The sequence below is a fragment of the Capricornis sumatraensis genome, chromosome 9 (genome assembly GCF_032405125.1).
Source record: "Capricornis sumatraensis isolate serow.1 chromosome 9, serow.2, whole genome shotgun sequence".
NCBI classification, from domain to species: Eukaryota; Metazoa; Chordata; class Mammalia; order Artiodactyla; family Bovidae; genus Capricornis; species Capricornis sumatraensis.
This window is the reverse complement of record NC_091077.1, coordinates 67,437,041-67,458,694: the sequence shown is the minus strand read 5'-3', so window position 1 is coordinate 67,458,694 and position 21,654 is coordinate 67,437,041. Positions and strand designations below refer to the sequence as shown.

At 42.2% G+C, this 21,654-nt stretch overlaps 1 protein-coding gene across 1 annotated transcript in view; it reads right to left on the bottom strand.

Moving 5' to 3' along the window:
- The window catches only part of SGCD (sarcoglycan delta), a 434,054-nt gene that overhangs the window by 149,255 nt on the left and 263,145 nt on the right, over positions 1–21,654 (bottom strand). Inside the window, exon 4 of the mRNA XM_068980722.1 lies at positions 6,013–6,100. Coding sequence (XP_068836823.1) covers positions 6,013–6,100 — 88 coding nt within the window. The remainder of the gene's footprint in view (positions 1–6,012; positions 6,101–21,654) is intronic.

Sequence of the window (21,654 nt, the reverse complement as noted above, 5' to 3'; positions counted from 1 at the left end):
TTACCCTTGACCCACTGGCTGTTTTTGACACCAGACAAGTATATAACTCATCTTCTAGCAGAAGAGGCTATAATATATTGTAATTGTCTTGAAAGCTATTGAATCTTTCATGCTGGAATTTCACTCAATAAAAAATAACTTTTAGAGGGCTTATCTATAACAACAGATGCTATGCTTGAAGCTGGGGCTATAGTAGTGGTGAAAGGAAGACATAAGTCCCTGATCCCTCAGCACTTACCTGCCAATATACATTAAAACATGTATTAGTAAATCAAACAGAAAACCACAGAGAGTTTTAGCTACTGCTGCTGCTGCTGCTAAGTCGCTTCAGTTGTGTCTGACTCTGTGCAACCCCATAGATAGCAGCCCACCAGGCTCCCCCATCCATGGGATTCTCCAGGCAAGAACACTGGAGTGGCTTGCCATTTCCTTCTCCAATGCATGAAAGGAAAACTGAGAGTGAAGTCGCTCAGTCATGTCCAACTCTTAGCAACCCCATGGACTGCAGCCTACCAGGCTCCTCCATCCATGGGATTTTCCAGGCAAGAGTACTGGAGTGGGGTGCCATTGCCTTCTCCTTAGGTACTACAGAAAAATTAGAACAGGTTAGTGTGTTAGAATTCTTAAAGAAATGGAGCTACCTAAATACCAGAAGTTCAGAAGGTTCCAAAAACTTCGACCACAGAAATGCATCAGGATAACCTAGGGGTATAATCATCCTCAGTGATCCTATCTAAGATCAAAAAGAAATTTATCTTTTGGTCTGAAATTCATATAGAAAGAAATTTGAGGGTAGAGTCCAGAAAGCTTATATTTTCTGCAAAACTGCCCAGGGGATTCTGATACAGTTCTCCCTTGGTATCTGTGGGGGCTAGGTCTAGAATACCATTGGATACTGAAATCCATGGATACTCTCAAGTCCCTTATATAAAACAGTATGATATTTACATATAACCTATACATATTTTCCTGCATGCTTTAAATTATTGAATTATTTAGGATACCTAATACAATGTATGCTGTGTAAATAGCTGTAAATAAAATATCAATGCTATGTAAACAGTTGCCAGCATGGGGGCATATTCAAGTTTTGCTTTTGGTGTCTTTCTGGAATTTTTTTCTCCCAAATATTTCTAGTTCTAGTTGGTGAATACAAGAATGCGGAACTCCTGGATATGGAGGAAAAAAATTGCATAGCATTTTTTTATCTAGTCATTTTTCAAGACGTGTCACTTATTAGTAAAAAGTAGTAATGAAAGGGCCTTCAATGCCTTCCATGTAAAGATCACTAGGAATACACTGGAGTTGAACAAATTCGATTTTTAGCTCATGGCCATAAGAGAGAACACACACCATGCGGAACTGTGGTTTCTCATCAAGAAGAAAGAACTTATAGGATCTGGCCCTTTATGATAGGTTATGTGAGGGAAGGGCTTTAGGTTCTGGATTAGATACTGTCAGGAACTGACAGCACATTTATGATTAGCATTTTAGTAAATCTTATCCAGAGGAGGGAGGACCAGAACAATGCTAAAACTGTAAAAGATAAACAGCAGTCACTCATATTAGAGGGGGATAGAGGATAGTTTGGTCATTCTTGTGGTTTGGAAAAACGTTTCTATTTTTAGTCTATGCTCAGACATGATCACAGTTGTGTTTGCTTTTTGTTTTGTCCCTATCTTTCATGGCCACTAAGTGGCCTTGTCTGATGTTGATGTTCTGTGAAATTCTGTTCACACAGAACACCAAAGCTTGGCGGATAGAGCCAGGTCAGCCCCTGGATGTCTGCTGTCTGCCACTCTACTCTTTGGCAAGACTATCACACTATCAGAAGACCATCAGAAGGTGAAAATCATGTCCCAACTTTCTCATTTTCTGGTAATATGACTTTGGGAAAATCATTTGATCTTTCGGAACCTCATTTTCTTTATCTTTAAAATTGTGCTACTACCATCGCTTCTATCCATCTCAAAGAAAGGTTAAAATGACTGAATTATACTGTGTTTATACAAAGAATTCTGTAGGTGGAGAAGAGCTGTGAAATGTAGGGGGGCTGCTCTTGTGATCATCACCACTGGGGTCATGACCACAGCCATTTTGCTAATGTAAGGTTCTCAATACACTGAAATAAATGAAGGGTGATCGTCTCTGAGTGAACTTCCCGCTTTCACATCATTTTGTCAATTTAGCTGGACCTCTGACAAAACAAAGGACATTGGAGAAGCTCTTTAATGGGTGGGGGATTGAAACAGCAGACAGGGCACACATTTCCAAATGGCATGGGACTAAGACGTTGTCTTCTCTAACTGCCATTGTGCTGGATGTGAGAATATATGTGCTAAGTCATTTCAGTTGTGTCTGACTCTTTTGTGACCCTAAGGACTGTTAACCCACCAGGTTCCTCTGTCCATGGGATTCTCCAGGCAAGAACACAGGAGTGTGTTGCCAAACCCTCCTCCAGGGGATCTTCCCAACCCAGGGATTGGACCTGCATCTCCTGTGTCTCCTGCATTGGCAGGCGGGTTCTTTACCACTAGTGCCACCTGGGAAGCCAGTGACAGCAAAGCCAAGGGCTCCCTCAAGGTCACCAAGTGAGCTAACGGTAGATCTGCATCTGGAACTGCAGTCTCAGAATTGTTTCATGGCAGAAAATGCATGTTTACTTGTCTGGAAAGGGAAAGGAGGCTGGTGCAATGAGAAGAGGAGCTCTTGAGAATGGGAGGTATTAGGAAGATAGAGTCAAGGATGAGAGAGGCTTGTAAGGACAGACGTGTACAATGAGGGTTTGGGATTAGGCTGCTTAAGGATGGCTAAGATGCAGCTATCCGCTCAGTCACAGCAAAACCTTCAGTAAAACCTGTATTACTTGGAAATGCTTTGAGGATGCTACTATCTCTTTTTAGGGTGAAGACTGTAGATAAGGAAGTCTAGTGATAATGAATGAATGAATGAAGGATCTCAGCATGGGCATGGGGTGAGTGCAATTTGCCCAATCTGGATTCATTCAGATATGGTGTAATGACTTGGGAACACAAACGCCTGGACTGTGCTTTCAAGGCAAGACCACGAGACATACTTCCAAGGAGTCAAGGACACTGGCCTGTGTGTAAGCTGAGTTTTCTCTGAACCTGTTAACAGTGTGTGAGATGCAAGTGCGTATACTGAAGAGATGACAGCTAACAGAGAACACAAGACAATTACGTTATTTTGTTTTTCAGGCCTTCTCAGAATTCAAAAGGGACTTCATCCCTGGGGCCAGAATCATTTGTGTATATAAAGCTCAGTAGTTGGCGTTTTAGCCAAAACCCCAAAGAGAGACCACTGGCTCCATAGTGCAGATGGTTTGTTCTGTTGTTGATTTCACCTGGGGCTGCCAAACCTCTGTTAATGTTGGTGAAATCTTTAAAAAAAAAAAAAAAAAAATTCTACAGAGAAAAGTAAATGGAGCTGGAGACCGCTCAGGAGGTCTCCTGGAAAACTCACTGTTCCTCTCTGGGATGGAAAAGATCATAATTTGTAACCTGAAACTCATTTTCAGTTAATCCCTTTCTGCTGACAGTGGTCTATGTGTGAAGCACCTCCTCAATTCACCTTCTCCATCAGGGTGCGCCAGCCGTGTCCCAGTCCTGCCACTGCCATCTGGAAGCTGGAAGGACCTGGGGCCTTGAAGTTTCATTTCTTTCCTCATCCCCTTCATTCTGGGGCCTTTTCCCACTCTGGACAGATGCTGTGTCAGACTTCTGCAACTTTCCTCTCTGCAGGTCAGAGGGTTCCCCCTTTGCACTTACTACCAAGGCAGTGCTAAACCAGCAGAGGCATGAGCCAAATATGTGTTTGTGATTTCGCCTGGGAACCTAACCTTCGTTTAGAACATTGTTTCTTGTGAAAAGATCATCTGAATTGCCAACACTAGAATTTCTTCTGGGCTTTTGAGACAGTCATTAGGTAATAAGCAGGAGAACTCTTGAATCCTCAGGACTGTCTTAGTAAACCTGGCTGTTCGGGCCGCTGGTAGCGTTTGCTGTCAGGTAAGCGCACCACAAAGTGTAACAGGACTTAGGAGGTATTTTCTCCTGGACCTGCTCTGTGCTTTCCACCACGTGTATCAGTGTAAGAGGAGAACCCTGAAGAAAAACCTTAGGGAGTCTGTGCTTGGCTATCTGTTTTGGAAATTCTACTTAGACATATGCACTATCCACTCTAGAAGGCATCTTGAAAGTCTGCTACCAGCTGGTGCTAGGCTGGCTTTTAGCCCATCTCATTTGATATTACCTTGTGCTTTACCTTAACAGGTAAACAGGGGTCTCTGCTCTGGGGTCTTCCCTGAGCAGGGGAGACAGAAAGAAGATGGGGGAGGAGAGAGGGACAAGTGAGAACAACGGGAGAGGAAAAGGAGAGAGAGAAAGGGGAGGGAGGAGGAGGAAGAAAGAAGGAATTAGAGAAAGAGGGAGGAGGGAGGAAATGGGGGAGGCAGAGGGAGACCAGGGAGAAGGAGAGATAGGGAGGGAGAAGAGGGGTGGAGAGAAGAAAAGAGGGGAGCTGGAAGAGGAGTAAAAAGTGGGGATGGGGGGAGGGGTGGGGAAGGAGCCGGAGAGAGAGACTGACTCTTCCTAACAGTCATGCATCCAATTCCAGCCTTATCAAAACAAAATCTCTCAAGTCAACCAAATCTCCCACTGCAAATAAATGGCAAATGATCAACAGGCTAAATAAGTTCCTTTTGAACGCAGGAATCTGGGAGCTGGAGGTCGGATTTATTTCCCTCCTGGAGGCAATTTTCACACATGCTGCTTAAATCACTGCTTACTGAAGCTGTTTATTTAATTATTTAGCATCGTGACTGCGGGCCAGATGTTAGAGAAGCCAGGCCACTGAGCCGGGTGCTGGCTGGAGAGCTTGTTGTTTACGGATTTCGGGCTCTGCCACAGCAGCTCCTCCAGTGGGAGCTGGTCCAAGTCACCCACCGGCTGACTGCATCCCTCCAGACACCCACATCCTGCAGCGGTAGAGTGAGGCACACTCCCCCACCCCTGCCCCAGGGAGAGTCTGGGCACAAAGGCACCTGCCTCCCTGTGGCATGTTGATGAGTGGAGCTCCAGATGTTTCAGTCCCAGTTATCTATCAGGACATTCAGGCAACTGGCTTCTCAAAATGTCCATCTGTATACCTCTCTCTCAGCCCTGAAGCCAAACAAATGGCATCTTCTGTCTGGAAGTCTAACAATGCCATTCAGACATAGTCCCTTTCTCCCATCTGCTGTGGGGTGCACAGAGGATCCTGTTTGCTGCTGTTCATAACCTACAGAGTGGGTAATACCACCCAAAACATTATGTGACCATGAGACCCGTGTTCATCATTAGAGTCGTTATTGTGAATAACCTATCCTTGTTTACATTTCAGGACTATGCAGCTTAAACCCCACTGAGTGCTTTCCATGGCTGTTAGAAGCAGATCTGCTCTATTAAAAGGAACCACAGAAACATATTCGGGGCGTGGGGGAGGAATACAGCTGCAGCTCGCAATGGAGCTAGGTTCAAAGTCAGCATGTAGGGCAAATATGGCACGGATTCAAACTATCACTACAAATCCCTTTTACAATCCATAAAGTATGATGTGCACGGTTTTGTATATGCTGTGCTATCTCCCAATTAATCCAACACAGCCAGCTTTTCCTGCAGCACTGGAGGAGAGAGCTTCCCTGTGGCTGAGCACCAGCTGAAGCAGCTGGCTGGTGTTCAGGGGCCATGCTACATGAAAAATTGTTTATTCTTCCTCCCTACCCTCTAAATGAGTATCATCAGATTTGCATAAGTTAAATGTGTGTATAGAATGAGCCTCTACCCTTGAGTAGCATCATGGAACACATGCTTTGTTCTCTTTTCTGAGGCTGTAAAATGTGTGGGCAGACGTTCCTTCTTAGATCCGTCACATGGTGCTTCATTCGCCCTTCCGTTCGATGCTTTCTGAGTGCTTAGCCTGGACCAGGCCCTGCTGAGTTCTTTCTTTTCTTACCTGTTATCAGCTGAGTTAGTACTTTAGTCTGTTCATTGAGGATGTTCACTGTAACATTTCTGGCAGATTTGAAGTAGAGGGCGTTACCCTGTAATAAGAAAATAAGAGAAACACATGAAAATAGCAGATTTCTTTTTTTCCCCATTATAGGTTCTTATAAGATATTGAATAAAGTTCCCTGCACTACAAAATAGATTCAGTTTTTTATTTTATAGATGGTGACAAAAGATTTCTAAATAACTGTAATCCCAACTCTCCAAGGGCTGAACTGATCTTTGTGTTTTTTTTTGCTGTTTAGTGGCTAAGTCGTGTCTGACTCTTTGCAATCCCATAGACTATAACCCTCCAGGCTCTTCTGTCCATGGGATTTCCCAGGCAAGAATATTGGAGTGGGTTGCCATTCCCCTCTTCAGAGGATCTTCCCAACCCAAGGATAGAACCTGCATCCCCTGCCTGGCAGGCAGATTCTTTACCACTGAACCACCAGGGAAATAAAATTCGAATTGATGTATTTTATTTGAAAATCCTAGTTGTTTAGTCATCCCCACATATATGATAATTAATTGGCATTCAGCCAAAATGGATTTTCCCCAAAGAACACACAGATAGACAGATATACTCAAAAGACATTTCATATACACATATGCACCCAAATTTGTTGAATCCAATACTTTAAGAACACAGAGCCCTTTAGCTCTTGCTGTAGATGGTCGTTAGCTCTGGTACACGGGATGATCCGGAATGATGATAGTCTCCTAATTTCACCCTCTCTGGTTCACCAGTTTCTCCAGATTAATCATGCAGAGCCCTTAGTGGAGAGCAAAGGCTTGTGTGAAATACACTAGGTCTACCCCTCCAGCAGATCCACCAGCTGTGAGAATCCAGGTGCTCTGCAGGAGGATGGTCTGCTTTTTGTAGAGATGTTTACCACATGTGGACACACAACCCAGGAGGTCCAGCATCTCCAAGAAGACCTCTGCCTCCCCCTTTTTCCTTTTCTTTATTCAGATTTTTTTTCTTCCAGGCATCCTCTACCTTCAATCCATCTCCCTTTTGTCAAAAAGAGCACCTGATTCCTCTTTCACATGGTGGCAGACATTTCTGAGAATGAGTCAGAACAAACACTGGCATGCTTATTCTATAAAGGTCCTGATAATAAATATTTTCAGCTTTGTGGGACATATTGTCTCCGTGTTAACTACTCATATCTGCTGTTTTTGTGCAAACCAGCCATAGACAATACGTAGACAAATGGGTATGGCTGTATTCCAATAAAACTTTCTTCATGGACAAAGACAATTGAATTTCATATAATTTTAAACATATAATCTTACCATGTCATAAAATATCATTCTTCTCCCCCCTCTCCCTTTTAAAAATACTAAAAGCTATCAATTCTTGGGTTGGGAAGATCCCTTGGAGAAGGAAGTGGCAATCCACTCCAATATCCTTGCCTGGAAAATCCCATGGCAGACTACGGCGCATGGGGTCACAAGGTTTCGGACACGACTGAGCGACTAAACCACCACCACCACCAAAAACTATCTCTGTTCCCTGGCCATTTGAGAACAGGCAGCCATAGGCCATAGTTTGTCAACCCTCAACTTAGATGTTCTTTGCTTGGAATAAACTAAAGCTATAAAACAAAGGATGAATCTCTGACAGAATATGTCAGTAACCAGATAGTTGTTATTAGAAAAAAGACTGTGGGTAGTCATCCTCATCTTTTCAAACCTTTGTTGCCATGACTGGTCAGTGACTGTGGAGCGTATACAGCTCTCTGATTCCGGGTCACCCCTCTCTCTGCAGCCCTCTCTCACATGGCATCTGCCTGAAAATTTAGTAAAGCCACTACAGATTCAGTCTCAAATACAGAGAAACCACTGCGCCATCAATTGTTTGGAAAATGAAGATGGGAAAGACCCCCTTCACCTTCAAAGTCTTATGTTCCGATGGGAACAATGACACAGCACGCACACCTACAATACCAGGCAGGGGACGGCAAGGGTGATTAGAGAGTGGCACATGGCATGCTGAGACTTCCCTGAAGCGTGAGGCTATTCCTGGCTTAAGGACGCGCAGAGAGAAGCGAAGGGGATAGTCATGTGTGAGCTGAATTTCCCAAGGTAGGATAGGATTTTCCCAAGTTGGAATGAAAAAACAAGGAAGATTATGGACTCTCTCATCTCTTTATCCTTCTAAAACTGGCGATTCGTGAGCCCAGCCCTGTGCCTGGAGATGGTGAAGAGGCAAGGCTGTGCTGACTGCAGCTCAGGTCGAGGTCTGAGTTGTTTTTGCAAGAGGCGGAGTGGGGCGTGGGGCGGCCACCACCCAGGCATTGTCCACACACTGACGGTTAGCGTCAAGGGCCCTCTCAGCCAAGGTTAACTGCTAAAATGGATGGACGACTCACTCAAGCCCTGAGGAACCAGCTAACCTTGACTGAGGGCTCCTGTCCTAGTGTTGAGGGAAGAGAGAACTGCCACATCCAGGCAACCACTGATTCACTGACCCCCACCCTCCATTAATGGCTTAAAATTAAAAATTTTCCTGGTGAATAAAGAATATTTTTTTGTTCTGTTTTTTTTTTTTAATTGGAACAGGGAAGAAGAAATACACTGAATCTAAAGTTGACATAGTTCTTTTTTTCCCTGTCTGTTAGAAAACAAATATTAACCAAAAATTGTTTGTCTTTGCCATTGCTTCTGGCAGTGCTTAACTCTTCTACTGAAAACTTAAAAGGTAAGCTTTTTAAGTTCAAGCAATGTTAGAATTCAGAACTTGGAAACTCCAAGGGGGATATAGGTTTCCAGAAGTTAATGTACTAACTCTTCATATATTGAGCAACCTGACGCTGCAGAGAGAGGGGTGACCCAGAATCAGAGAGCTGTATAAGCTCCACAGTCACTGACCAGTGCGTGATTCTGAGCAACCTAACTGCTCTCTGGTTCATTCTCTGCAACACTGATAGCAGCAGCAGCAGCTGGGGCTGACACAACTGAGCCCTCTCTATGAGCCAAGCACACAGTCGAAGCCCCGGAGTCAAGCTACCTAGTTTCCAATCTCTACCGCGTTCCTGTTGGCTGACAGAGCAAGTTAAGGGTTCTGTCTCAAGTTTCTTGATATGTGATGTTGCACGTATTATTATTAAGTTATTAAAATACACATCTGATTACAACTATTAAATTCTATATGTAATTAACCTTCTACGTTCCAGGCACACAGTAAGCCCCCTATAGTTGGTAAGGTTGGCGAACAGGGTGGACAGGGCAGTCTAGTGACAGAGGCAGGAGGAGGAGGGGGTTGGGGGAGAAAGAAAGAATGCAGGGCGGGGAAGATGACCTTTCTTTGTATATCCTCATCCTTACAATCCACCTGTGAACTAAGTTTTGGGTATCTTCTACGTCCACTATTCTGTTTCCAGATTTCAAAGGATCTCCCTATAGTTGCAAGTTTTCCACTGTTATCTTTCAGATGCCAGTATTTTCAAATGTACCTGCCTGTCCTTAATATTAACAAAATTCTATTGAGGAGAAAAAAAAAATCTCCAAACAGCTTTGATCAAAGTTTACAGTGAGAGATAAAATATAGCCAGCCATTCCCTTTTATTGCTATGTCAAAATATAATACCTTAGCATTAATTGATCTGTTGATCACGCTGGCAAACAGTCTTTGCTACATCAGGATTTAAACAAAAAGCCTCCTTCTAGCCTGGGACATCTTGCTGTGATCCTCCCAAATACCTGATAACAGAAAGGCTGCTGGGAAAACAGCAGGAACCACCAGCTAACAAACTCTGAAGTGCCTCCCCTGACAGCTGGGTCAGTGCCATCATATTTGTTCTCTGCTTTGGCTGACTGAGGTTAAACCAGGGAAAAGCAGCCAAGAAAACACCCCTGGGGTCTCTTGGTATCATAATGAGTAAGAGAAACACTTCCATGTCTGAGGAGACACTAAATTCTGCCCACTTAGCTGCTTCTATTTCCTTTCTCCCTCCCACTCCCCACTGTAGCCCCTGGGGCTGGGGAGGTTAATTTCTGCTGCAGGACAGCCTGTTCTAGGGCCAGTGAATTTCCCTAACTAACCTCAAGGCAACCATCCAAGGACAAGGGGCTTGTGGGAGACCAGGGGGAGGCTTAGCCTCACCTACTAGAAAGAAGTCTGGCAGACCCAAAACTGGGCTGTGGATTATCAGAGATCTGGACCTGGGCAAGTCAGTCAGTGGCCAATCAGCCCAGATTCTCCTGGACACAGGCTGAGCTGTGTGGGGCATGAGGAAGAAGGCACGTGAAACCTCCCCCACTTTGAGACAGCAGGACAGTCCACATCAGGACTCTCCTCAAACAACTAAAGCCTCTAGCATTTGGATGGATAAGAACCCCCATTAATTTGCTTCTCTAAAGCACAACAAGCAGAACAGAATCACACCTTTTCTTGAAGACTCAAGACCACTCAATAAACATTATTTGTCCCACAGTGTTTTCCAGGGGTTACTGTATGCAGGTAGCTATTTGAACACTTAATGGCTCCATCATGCTGACATTTTGAAACTATCTGTTCTTATATGAAGACAGTCTATATAAACATCAAATACTCCAAAGCTTATATTGAAGAGCAGTGGTTCACATCTCTTACCGTCACAAGAGCTTTCAATTTGCCAGGATTCTCCTTCAGGTACTTCCCTCCCTGTGGCCCAAAATATGCTCTGAGCTCTCTCTTGATTGATTGGCTTTAGATGTTAGCCACTGAATTTCTGCAATGGTATGGACTCTTGCATACAATTTTGGTCAAATCAATATTCAGAATCTACATTATTAAGGTTATGTGTATACTGTCCACAGCTAAACAAAATCAAGCTCTTTAATTACATTTCCTTTTCCTTTCTGGCCCACTATTTTTTTCTTTTTGTAGACCAGATAAATGCTTCATGTAAAAAAATGCTTTCTTTTTCCTCCTAATGTTGAATCCTTTTCTTTAGGTTCTATTTTCTCGGAAATAACCTCAGCTTTAAATTTCCAATATTTCTGCTGATTAAAAAAAAATTCTACTACCATACCTGTAATTTTCAAAAGCTTTTTCTTATTCTTTGAACCTTCCTTTTATACCATCCCTTCTTTGATTGACACACTATCCTCTCTCTGGGGCTTCCCTGGTGGCTCACATGGTAAAGAATTTGCCTGCAATGCAAGATACCTGGGTTCGATCCCTGTGTTGGGAGCATTCCCTGGAGAAGGGAATACTGGCCTCCCACGCCAGTATTCTTGCCTGGAGAATTCTATGAACAGAGGAACCTGGCCAGCTACAGCCCATAGGATCACAGAGTTGGACACTGACTGAGTGACTAACACTTTCATTCTGTCTTACAGGGGAATAAAAAAGCTCTTTGGAAGCTCTGTGTTTCTGGAAGGGCAAACCCTGCCATAGTGTACTGTAGTGGTGAATTGGCTAATTCAATGGAGAACCTCCAAATGTCAATATCTGTGGGCAGTCAGTACCTGTAGGTTAGTTTCATCAAAGAGGGATTCTCTAAACTCCTGCCAGGCAGGTGGTAGATATAACCTTAGAAATCAGTTCTGATGTTAGAAGGGGAGAGGGCTGGATATGTTGCTATTCATTGGACAGACTTTCCTTCAACCCTGTTTTCAGTGCTTCATTCTATGTCTAACAACCAGAGCCTAGAGTTATTCTGGTTTAACTTTTATTTTTAATTGAAACATAGTAAATTTACAATGTTGTGTTAGTTTCTGGCATATAGCAAAGTGATTCAGTTTTCTATATACATATTCTTTTTCATATTCTTTTCCATTATAGTTTATTACAAAATATTGAATATAAATTCCTGTCCTATATGGTAGGATCTTGTTGTTTATTATATATATAGCATGTATCTGATCATCTCAAACTCCTAATATATCCCTCCTTTCTTTCTCCTTTGGTAACCACAAGATTTTTTTTTTTTTTTCCTAATGTCTGGAAGTCTGTTTCTGTTTCATAAATAAGTTAACTTGCATCACATGTTAGATTTCACATATAAGGGATATCATGTGGCATGTATTTGTCTTTTGCTTCATTTAGTGTGATAATCTCTAGGTCCACCCATGTTGCTATAGATGACATTATTTCATCATTTACATGACTGAGAAGTATTCCATTGTGTATAGGTAGCACATCTTCTTTATCCATTCATCTGACCATGAACATTTAGATTGCTTCCATGTCTTGGCTTTGTCAATAGTGCTGCTATGAACATTGGGGTGCATGTATCATTTGAATTGGAGTTTTCCTTTGTAGGCAGGCTATTGTTATACAATCTGCCACTCTATGTCTTTTGATTGGAGCAGCTAGTCTATTGACATTTAAGGTAATTATTGAGAGGTATGTATTTAATGCCATTTAAAATCCTGTTTTCTAGTTGATTTTGTATTTTTTCTTTGTTCCTTTCTTTCAGTTTTTCCTTTTGTGGCTTGATGGTTTTCTTTTGAATTATGCTTGAATTCTCTTCCTTTTGGTTTTTGTAAATCTACTGAATGTTTCCTCATTTGTGATTATCTTGTTATCAAGTATGTTAAACCATTATTATATTTACTTGCTTTACACTGGTGATCACATGGGTGGTCATATAGGTGCAAACAAATTCTAAAAAAAATCTTCATTTTCTTACTCCCCTCCCCAACGTTTTATGACTTTGATCTCCTCGTTTACAACTTCAAATTTATCCTTTTGCTCTTCATTGCAGTTATCATCACTTGCACACACACACAAATTTAATCTATGTACTGGCTTAAGTGGTTTATTTTCCAGTTGTGATTTTTCTCTTTCCTATATACTCTTGCCTCTTTTCTATTGAGAGAAGACTTTTTAATCCTTCTGGATGGCTTAACATTCTAGATAACAAGCCTCCTATCTTTTGCTAGGCTGGAGAGGTTACTTCCTAGCTGGGTCAGTTGGGGGTGGGATCTGGGTATAGATGCTGAGTTCAGTCGGTCTTTATGCAGATTTTCCAACCAGGGCCTTTTGTCAGCCTCACTCCAGAGTGCATCATGACTACTGCGGGCTCTGGGCACTGCGCCTCAAGTGCTTTGTGGAAAAGTAACCCTGTTCTACTGATTCTGGACAGTGACGCTCAAGTCTTCAGGGATATCTAGCTCCTGAGACTTCCCGGGCTCTGTATCATGGATCCTCTTCCTTGATTATTTACTCTCTTTCACTGCATGTTTGTAGATCCCAGCTCTGCCTGGTCAGCCCTGTCTCCCTGACTGTCTGTCATCCCTTTCCATCATTTTTCTTCCTCTCTCTGTGACAATGTGAGCTTATTCCTGTTAGTTTTGTCCTCTCACTGTCTCTTTGAGTGAGGTTTCTGAATGAAGCAGAGGCTTATCATTTCTCACTGCTATCAGTCTATCTCTAGGGCCACTTCTTACTTCTGCTTTCTTAAGTGGAAAAAGCAGGTTAAACTGTGTAAGTCAAGAGCAAATGGTATCTAGTCCAGGGCCCAAGAACTTCTCTTAAGCATCTTATGTATACTGAGTGTCTAGAACATACTATATACTGTCCTTGTTCAATGCTGTAAAGAGCAGTATTGCATAGGAACCTGGAATGTTAGGTCCATGATTCAAGGCAAATTGGAAGTCGTCAAACAGGAGATGGAAAGAGTGAACATCAACATTCTAGGAATCAGCAAACTAAAATGGACTGGAATATGTGAATTTAACTCAGATGACCATTATATCTACTACGGCAGGCAGGAATCCCTTAGAAGAAATGGAATAGCCATCATGGTCAACAAAAGAGTCTGAAATGCAGTACTTGGATGCAATCTCAAAAACGATAGATTGATCTCTGTTTGTTTCCAAGGCAAACCATTCAATATCACAGTAATCCAAGTCTATGCCCCAACCAGTAATGCAGAAGAAGATGAAGTTGAATGGTTCTTTGAAGACCTACAAGACCTTTTAGAACTAACACCCAAAAAAGATGTCCTTTTCATTAGAGGGGACTGGAATGCAAAAGTAGGAAGTCAAGAAACACCTGGAGTAACAGGCAAATTTGGCCTTGGAATGCGGAATGAAGCAGGGCAAAGACTAATAGACTTTTTCCAAGAGAACACACTGGTCATAGCAGACACCTTCTTCCAACAACACAAGAGAAGACTCTACCCATGGACATCACCAGATAGTCAACACTGAAATCAGATTGATTATATTCTTTGCAGCCACAGATGGAGAAGCTCTATAGAGTCAGCAAAAACAAGACCGGGAGCTGACTGTGGCTCAGATCATGAACTCCTTCTTGCCAATTTCACACTTAAATTGAAGAAAGTAGGGAAAACCACTAGGCCATTCAGGTATGACCTAAATCAAATCCCTTATGATTATACAGTGGAAGTGAGAAATAGATTTAAGGGCCTAGATCTGATAGATAGAGTGCCTGATGAACTACAGACGGAGGTTCCTGACATTGTACAGGAGACAGGGATCCAGACCATCCCCGTGGAAAAGACATGCAAAAAAGCAAAATGGCTGTCTGGGGAGGCCTTACAAATAGCTGTGAAAAGAAGAAAAGTGAAAAACAAAGGAGAAAAGGAAAGATATAAGCATCTAAATGCAGAGTTCCAAAAAAAAAAAAAAGGCAAGAAGAGATAAGAAAGCCTTCCTCAGGGATCAATGCAAAGAAATAGAGGAAAACAACAGAATGCGAATGATGAGAGATCTCGTCAAGAAAATTAGAGCTACCAAGGGAACATTTCATGCAAAGATGGGCTCGATAAAGGACAGAAATGGTATGGACCTAACAGAAGCAGAAGATATTAAGAAGAGGTGGCAAGAATACACAGAAGAACTGTACAAAAAAGATATTCATGACCAAGATCATCACGATGGTATGATCACTCACCTAGAGCCGGACATCCTGGAATGTGAAGTCAAGTGGGCTTTAGAAAGCATCACTACTAACAAAGCTAGTGGAGACGATGGAATTCCAGTTGAGCTATTTCAAATTCTGAAAGATGATGCTGTGAAAGTGCTGCACTCAATATGTCAGCAAATTTGGAAAACTCAGCAGTGGCCACAGGACTGGAAAAGGTCAGTTTTCATTCCAATCCCAAAGAAAGGCAATGCCAAAGAATGCTCAAACTACCACACAATTGCACTCATCTCACACTCTAGTGAAGTAATGCTCCAAATTCTCCAAGCCAGGCTTCAGCAGTACGTGACTGTGAACTTCCAGATGTTCAAGCTGGTTTTAGAAAAGGCAGAGGAACCAGAGATCAAATAGCCAACATCCACTGGATCATGGAAAAAGCAAGAGAGTTCCAGAAAAAACATCTATTTCTGCTTTATTGACTATGCCAAAGCCTTTGACTGTGTGGATCACAATAAACTGTGGAAAATTCTGAGAGAGATGGGAACAACAGACCACCTGACCTGCCTCTTGAGAAACCCATATGCAGGTCAGGAAGTAACCATTAGAACTGGACATGGAACAACAGACTGGTTCCAAATAGGAAAAGGAGTGCGTCAAGGCTGTATATTGTCACCCTGCTTCTTTAACTTGTATGCAGAGTACATCATGAGAAACACTGGGCTGGAAGAAGCACAAGCTGGGATCAAGATTGCCAGGAGAAATATCAATATCCTCAGATATGCAGATAACACCACCCTTATGGCAGAAAGTGAAGAGGAACTAAAAAGCCTCTTGATGCAAGTGAAAGAGGAGAATGAAAAAGTTGCCTTAAAGCTCAACATTCAGAAAACGAAGATCACTTCATGTGAAATAGATGAAGAAACAGTGGAAACAGTGTCAGACTTTACTTTGGGGGAGCTCCAAAATCACTGTGGATTTTGATTGCAGCCATGAAATTAAAAGATGCTTACTCCTTGGAAGGAAAGTTATGATCAACCTAGAAAGTATATTGAAAAGCAGAGACACTACTTTGCCAACAAAGGTCTGTCTAGTCAAGGCTATGGTTTTTCCTGTGGTCATGTATGGATGTGAGAGTTGGACTGTGAAGAAGGCTGAGCACCGAAGAATTGATGCTTTTGAACTGTGGTGTTGGAGAACACTCTTGAGAGTCCCTTGGACTGCAAGGAGATCCAACCAGCCCATTCTAAAGGAGATCAGTCCTGGGTGTTCTTTGGAGGGAATAATGCTAAAGCTGAAACTCAGTACTTTGGCCACCTCATGTGAAGAGTTGACTCATTGGAAAAGACTGTGATGCTGGGAGGGATTGGGGGCAGGAGGAGAAGGGGATGACAGAGGATGAGATGGCTGAATGGCATCACTGACTTGATGGACGTGAGTCTGAGTGAACCCCGGGAGTTGGTGATGGACAGGGAGGCCTGGCGTGCTGCGATTCATGGGGTTGCAAAGAGTCGGACATGACTGAGCGACTGAACTCAACTGGCCCTGGACAACAGGAAAGGAAAAGCTCCTAGTCCATCAGGAAATGGAAAATAACCATGACAATAATACAGCATCCCTTCCATTGAGATCTATGCTGTCCAGGTATGAAGGGCACAGATTTTAATACTTGCTTTTGATGCCAGCTGCATCAACACAGTCTGTTCTGAAGTTATTTATCTTCATAATCCTACCTTGTAGTGTGTTTTCTTTGCTCTCAGAGGAACTAACAATCTGATCTAGGAATGCAGATAAACAGAGAAAACCCCAAGAAAGCACATAAAGAATTTTCCACATTCAGGGAAGGTTTTCAACTCTCAGTGGGAATGAGGTTCAGAGAAGGAAGGGATCAGTGTGGCTGGCATCCTGCAGCAACTTCCCAGAGGAGAACTGGGCTGGCTTCTGCCTTATCTGCCTAACAAAATGGCACAGCAGTTTACAATAGCAGAACTTCCACCTAATGTTGACTTAGAACACAAGGGAACCTCGCCTGTGGAGTACCGGTTCAGAGTGCAAGCTCCGGAGTCAGATTTGGCTTGAATCCTAACTCTTATTAACTAACTGTGTAGCACTGCGTAAATCCTTTTTGAGACTCACTTTTTATATTTATGAAATGGAGTTAAAGGCTACCTAATGCTGCTGATATGAGGATTAAAAAAGATAGTATATGCCAAGGGCCCAGCACAGCAGCTATCAAAATGGTATGTAAACTCTAACAAAGAAACAGACAAAAACCTACAGAAGGAAGTTTGCGCTTAGAAAACAGCCAATTTAAGGACAGGGGCAAGAAATAAGAAAGATGAGCCTGGAACATCTTACAGGGTCAGAAGGAAAGAAGTGCTCAAAAACAAACAAACAAAACCCAGAAAAACATCCCACAATTATGGGGGACCGTGTCAAAGGAACACAGGAGACAAACAGAAAAAGCTCCCAATGGTCAAGCTGTGAAGCTCAATGTGAACAACAAAATAAATATTACAGCATTTAATTATTACCCAAGGCATAATAAAATAAATATCTGTGAGTCCAGTTCTGATATAAATAAATGATTAAAGAAATAAATGGAGAGAGAAAAAAAAAAAACAACTCTCCTATGTAGAAGAATTCCAAACATTTTTCAGTTAATTCTCTGCTCCTTAAAGATAGATACACTTAGTGACTTCCTTTAGAAGAACACAGCATGGAAGAGGGGACAGAAACCTCTCAGAGGGGAAAACTGACAAACACCATCTCATCCAGGGGACCAAGGTCAACTTCAACAGTGGTAAGTCATGTTGATATAAGGGATACTTTACCTTGGGATACTTTCCAAATAGGAAAAGGATTTGGAAAGGGATACTTTCCAGATAGGAAAAAGAGTATATCAAGGCTGTATATTGTCACCCTGCTTATTTAACTTATATGCAGAGTACATCATGAGAAACACTGGGCTGGAGGAAGCACAACCTGGAATTAAGATTGCTGGGAGAAATATCAATAACCTCAGATATGCAGATGACACCACCCTTATGGCAGAAAGTGAAGAGGAGCTAAAGAGCCTCTTGATGAAAGTGACAGAGAAGAGTGAAAAAGTTGGCTTAAAGCTCAACATTCAGAAAACGAAGATCATGGCATCGAGTCCCATCACTTCATGGGAAATAGATGGGGAAACAGTGGAAACAGTGTCAGACTTTATTTTGAGGGGCTCCAAAATCACTGCAGATGGTGATTGCAGCCATGAAATTAAAAGACATTTACTCCTTGGAAGGAAAGTTATGACCAACCTAGATAGCATATTCAAAAGCAGAGACATTACTTTGTCCACAAAGGTCTCTCTAGTCAAGGTTATGGTTTTTCCAGTGTTCATGTATGGATGTGAGAGTTGGACTGTAAAGAAAACTGAGCGCCGAAAAATTGATGCTTTGAACTGTGGTGTTGGAGAAGACTCTTGAGAGTCCCTTGGACTGCAAGGAGATCCAACCAGTCTATCCTGAAGGAGATAAGTCCTGAATATTCATTGGAAGGACTGATGTGAAGCTGAAACTCCAATACTTTGGCCACCTGATGCGAAAAGCTGACTCACTTGTAAAGACCCTGATGCTGGGAAAGATTGAGGGCAGGAGGTGAAGGGGATAACAGAGGATGAAATGGTTGGATGGCATCACTGACTCAATGGACATGGGTTTGGGTAAATTCCAGGAGTTGGTGATGGACAGGGAGGCCTGGCGTGCTGTGGTTCATGGTGTTGCAAAGAGTCGGACATGACTGAGCGACTGAATTGAACTGAACTTACCTTGGTACTGTTCCTCTTCAAAACCCATTTCCCTCATCTGATCATGAGAAAAACATCAGACAAATCTTAATTGAGGATCATTTTGCAAACACCTGAGCAGTACTCCTCAAAATGGTAAGGGCACTGAAACCAAGGAAAGTCTGAGAAACTGCCATAGCCATATAGAACCTAAAGAAGCATGACAAACAAAATGTGGTATCCTGGACGAGAACCTTGGAAATAAACAGAACATTACATAAAAACAAAGGATATCTGAAAAAATGATTTATTTTAATCTAGTAACAATGTATCAATATTGGTTCATTAACTGTGACAAAAGTACCATATTAATGTTAAACACTAGTAATGGGGGAGATTGACTATGGGGTATACAAGAATGCACTGCACAATCTTTACAACCTTTCTGTATGTACGCTGCTGCTAAGTTGCTTCAGTGTTGTCCAACTCTGTGCAACCCCATAGCAGCCCACCAGGCTTCCCCATCCCTGGGATTCTCCAGGCAAGAACACTGGAGTGGGTTGCCATTTCCTTCTCCGATGCATGAAAGTGAAAAGTGAAAGTGAAGTCGCTCAGCTCTGTCCAACTCTTAGCAACCCCATGGACTGCAGCCTACCAGGCTCCTCTGTTCACGGGATTTTCCAGGCAAGAGTACTGGAGTGGAGTGCCACTGCCTTCTCCATCTGTATATATAAAACTATTTAAAAATTTAAGTAGTCCTTTGGAATGCTATATTAGGCTGCCAAATTCCAAGATCCAGAACTTCAGGAAGAGACCTCGAAAGGGCACTCATCTCTGAGAAGGCAGGATGCTTAACACATTATGGACATGTGATTTCACTCTGAAGTATATCCTATTAGAAAATTCTCCCCTAAACAAACTTATGTCTGCAGGATTTTATCTCTGGCAATATTAGAGTAAACAATAGTGGAGGGGATCTCTCACAGCCAATTTTCTACCCAGGGCTCTTTACACACACTCTCTCTTTTTTTTTAATTTACATTTCTTTTGTCTTTGTGAAGTGAAAATCTCTTAGTCACGTCCAACTCTTTGTGACCCCATGGACTATACAGTCCATGGAATTCTCCAGGCCAGAATACTGGAGTGGGTAGCCTATCCCTTCTCCAGGGGATCTTCCCAACACAGGGATGGAATCCAGGTCGCCTGCATTGCAGGCAGATTCTTTACCAGCTGAGTCACAAGGGAAACCCTTTTGTCTTTATATGCTCTCTTTCTCCCCTGGTCAGGTTAAAAAACACAGGGTAGTCAGAAGTCGTTGGCTTCTTTTGTGGTAGGAGTCACAATGTATTGGCTATTCTGATCAATGTTCACTAAATCATACTTTTTTAAAAAGTTGAAGTATAGTTGACTTACAATGTTCTATTAATTTCTGCTGTACAACAAAATGATTCAGGTATACATATAGCTGCATTCTTTTTCATATTTTTTATTGTGATTTATCACAGGATATTGAATATAGTTCCCTATGCTATACAGTAGGACCATGTTTTTTTGTTTATTCATTCTATATACACGTTTCCATCTGCTAATCCTAAACTACCAATCCACCATCCCCCCACTCCCTTGGCAACCGCAAGGGAGTTCCTTATGTCTGAATGTATTTTTAAGAAATACTACTCTTGATGTGACTAAGAATAAGCAAACTGACACAAACTTAGATTCGCCATTAAAATCATACCAAAAGGTAGTTTGTAAGTATAACTTCAGCAAGCATCAAATGTTTTCATTATCATTAATATTTTAAGTTAGGATGTTTTAGTTATCTTTGAGTTGATCCTCATGAACAGTAGCCTACCAGCTCCTCTGTCCATGGAATTTCCCAGGGAACAATACTGGAGTAGGTTGCCATTTCCTTCTCCTGGGGATCTTCCCAACCTGTGGATCTAACCCAAGTCTCCTGCATTGCAGGTGGATTTTTATCAACTGAGCTAGCAGGGAAGCCCTTTACAAACATGACAAATGTGTAGGAACAATATTATTGTATGGTCATTTCTATTTTACCTTGGAATATCTTTTTATAACGATCTTTTGTGTATTTCTATTGTTTTGAAAACATTTTCCAGTCATGAATAATGAAGCTATACTGTGAAGCACTTACTCACACTAAGCTGGGAGCTGGTCCAGTTTTTCCATCACCACATTGCTGTTCAGATACTCTCCATGATGTGCCCAGATTTGGGTGCATTTAGATCTCTGGATATGTAAGTAAATTGAATTGCTCTGTTAACAATTCTTTTGAGGTGTCATGTTAGCATATCAAAACTGGAAGTGGACCGCTAGCTTTCCCAGTGCTTGTTACATTCCTGGCATCCAGCAGGCTTTCAATAAATATTTGCTGAATAACTGAATGCTCAGATCAAATTAACAGTCAACAGAGAGTGAGAGTTGTCAACAAAAGAAGCAATTAAATGAAGGTTGACATCAGCTGTCAGAGTTTTCAAAAGGCAAGCCAGTAAGCATGGCTGATGTGATCAACACAGGAAACAGAGGGGTGGGAGGAGGCAGTATAGACCTGTAATCAACAAATACTTGTTCACCACCTACTGGAGTGCAAGGAACCTCATGCGGTACAAATGAGAGCCGAATGCTGAGACTCTAGATGACAGGGAGAAGCAGAGGCGTGCATCGTTACCCTCGATTTTTGTTGACATAAAGGTTAAATAGTGCCTGTGATTTTCCCTGGGCTTGTAGCATCCATCTGGCATATGGTATGGAATATAGCTTCTTTTAATCAGCACTTGTTCATTTCATGAACATTTCAAAGGTTATCTTCTAGACATAAAGCACTGTGCCAAGTTCTGAGCATAGTACTGCTCTCCTGGAGGTTACAACCCCTAGTGGTGAGGATGGACATGAAATGAAGAGTTCCTTAAACGATTATATAATTGCAATTGCAATGAGTACAATAAACAGGAAGTAGAAGCTGATCTGAGCCCACATGCAAGAGAAACCTA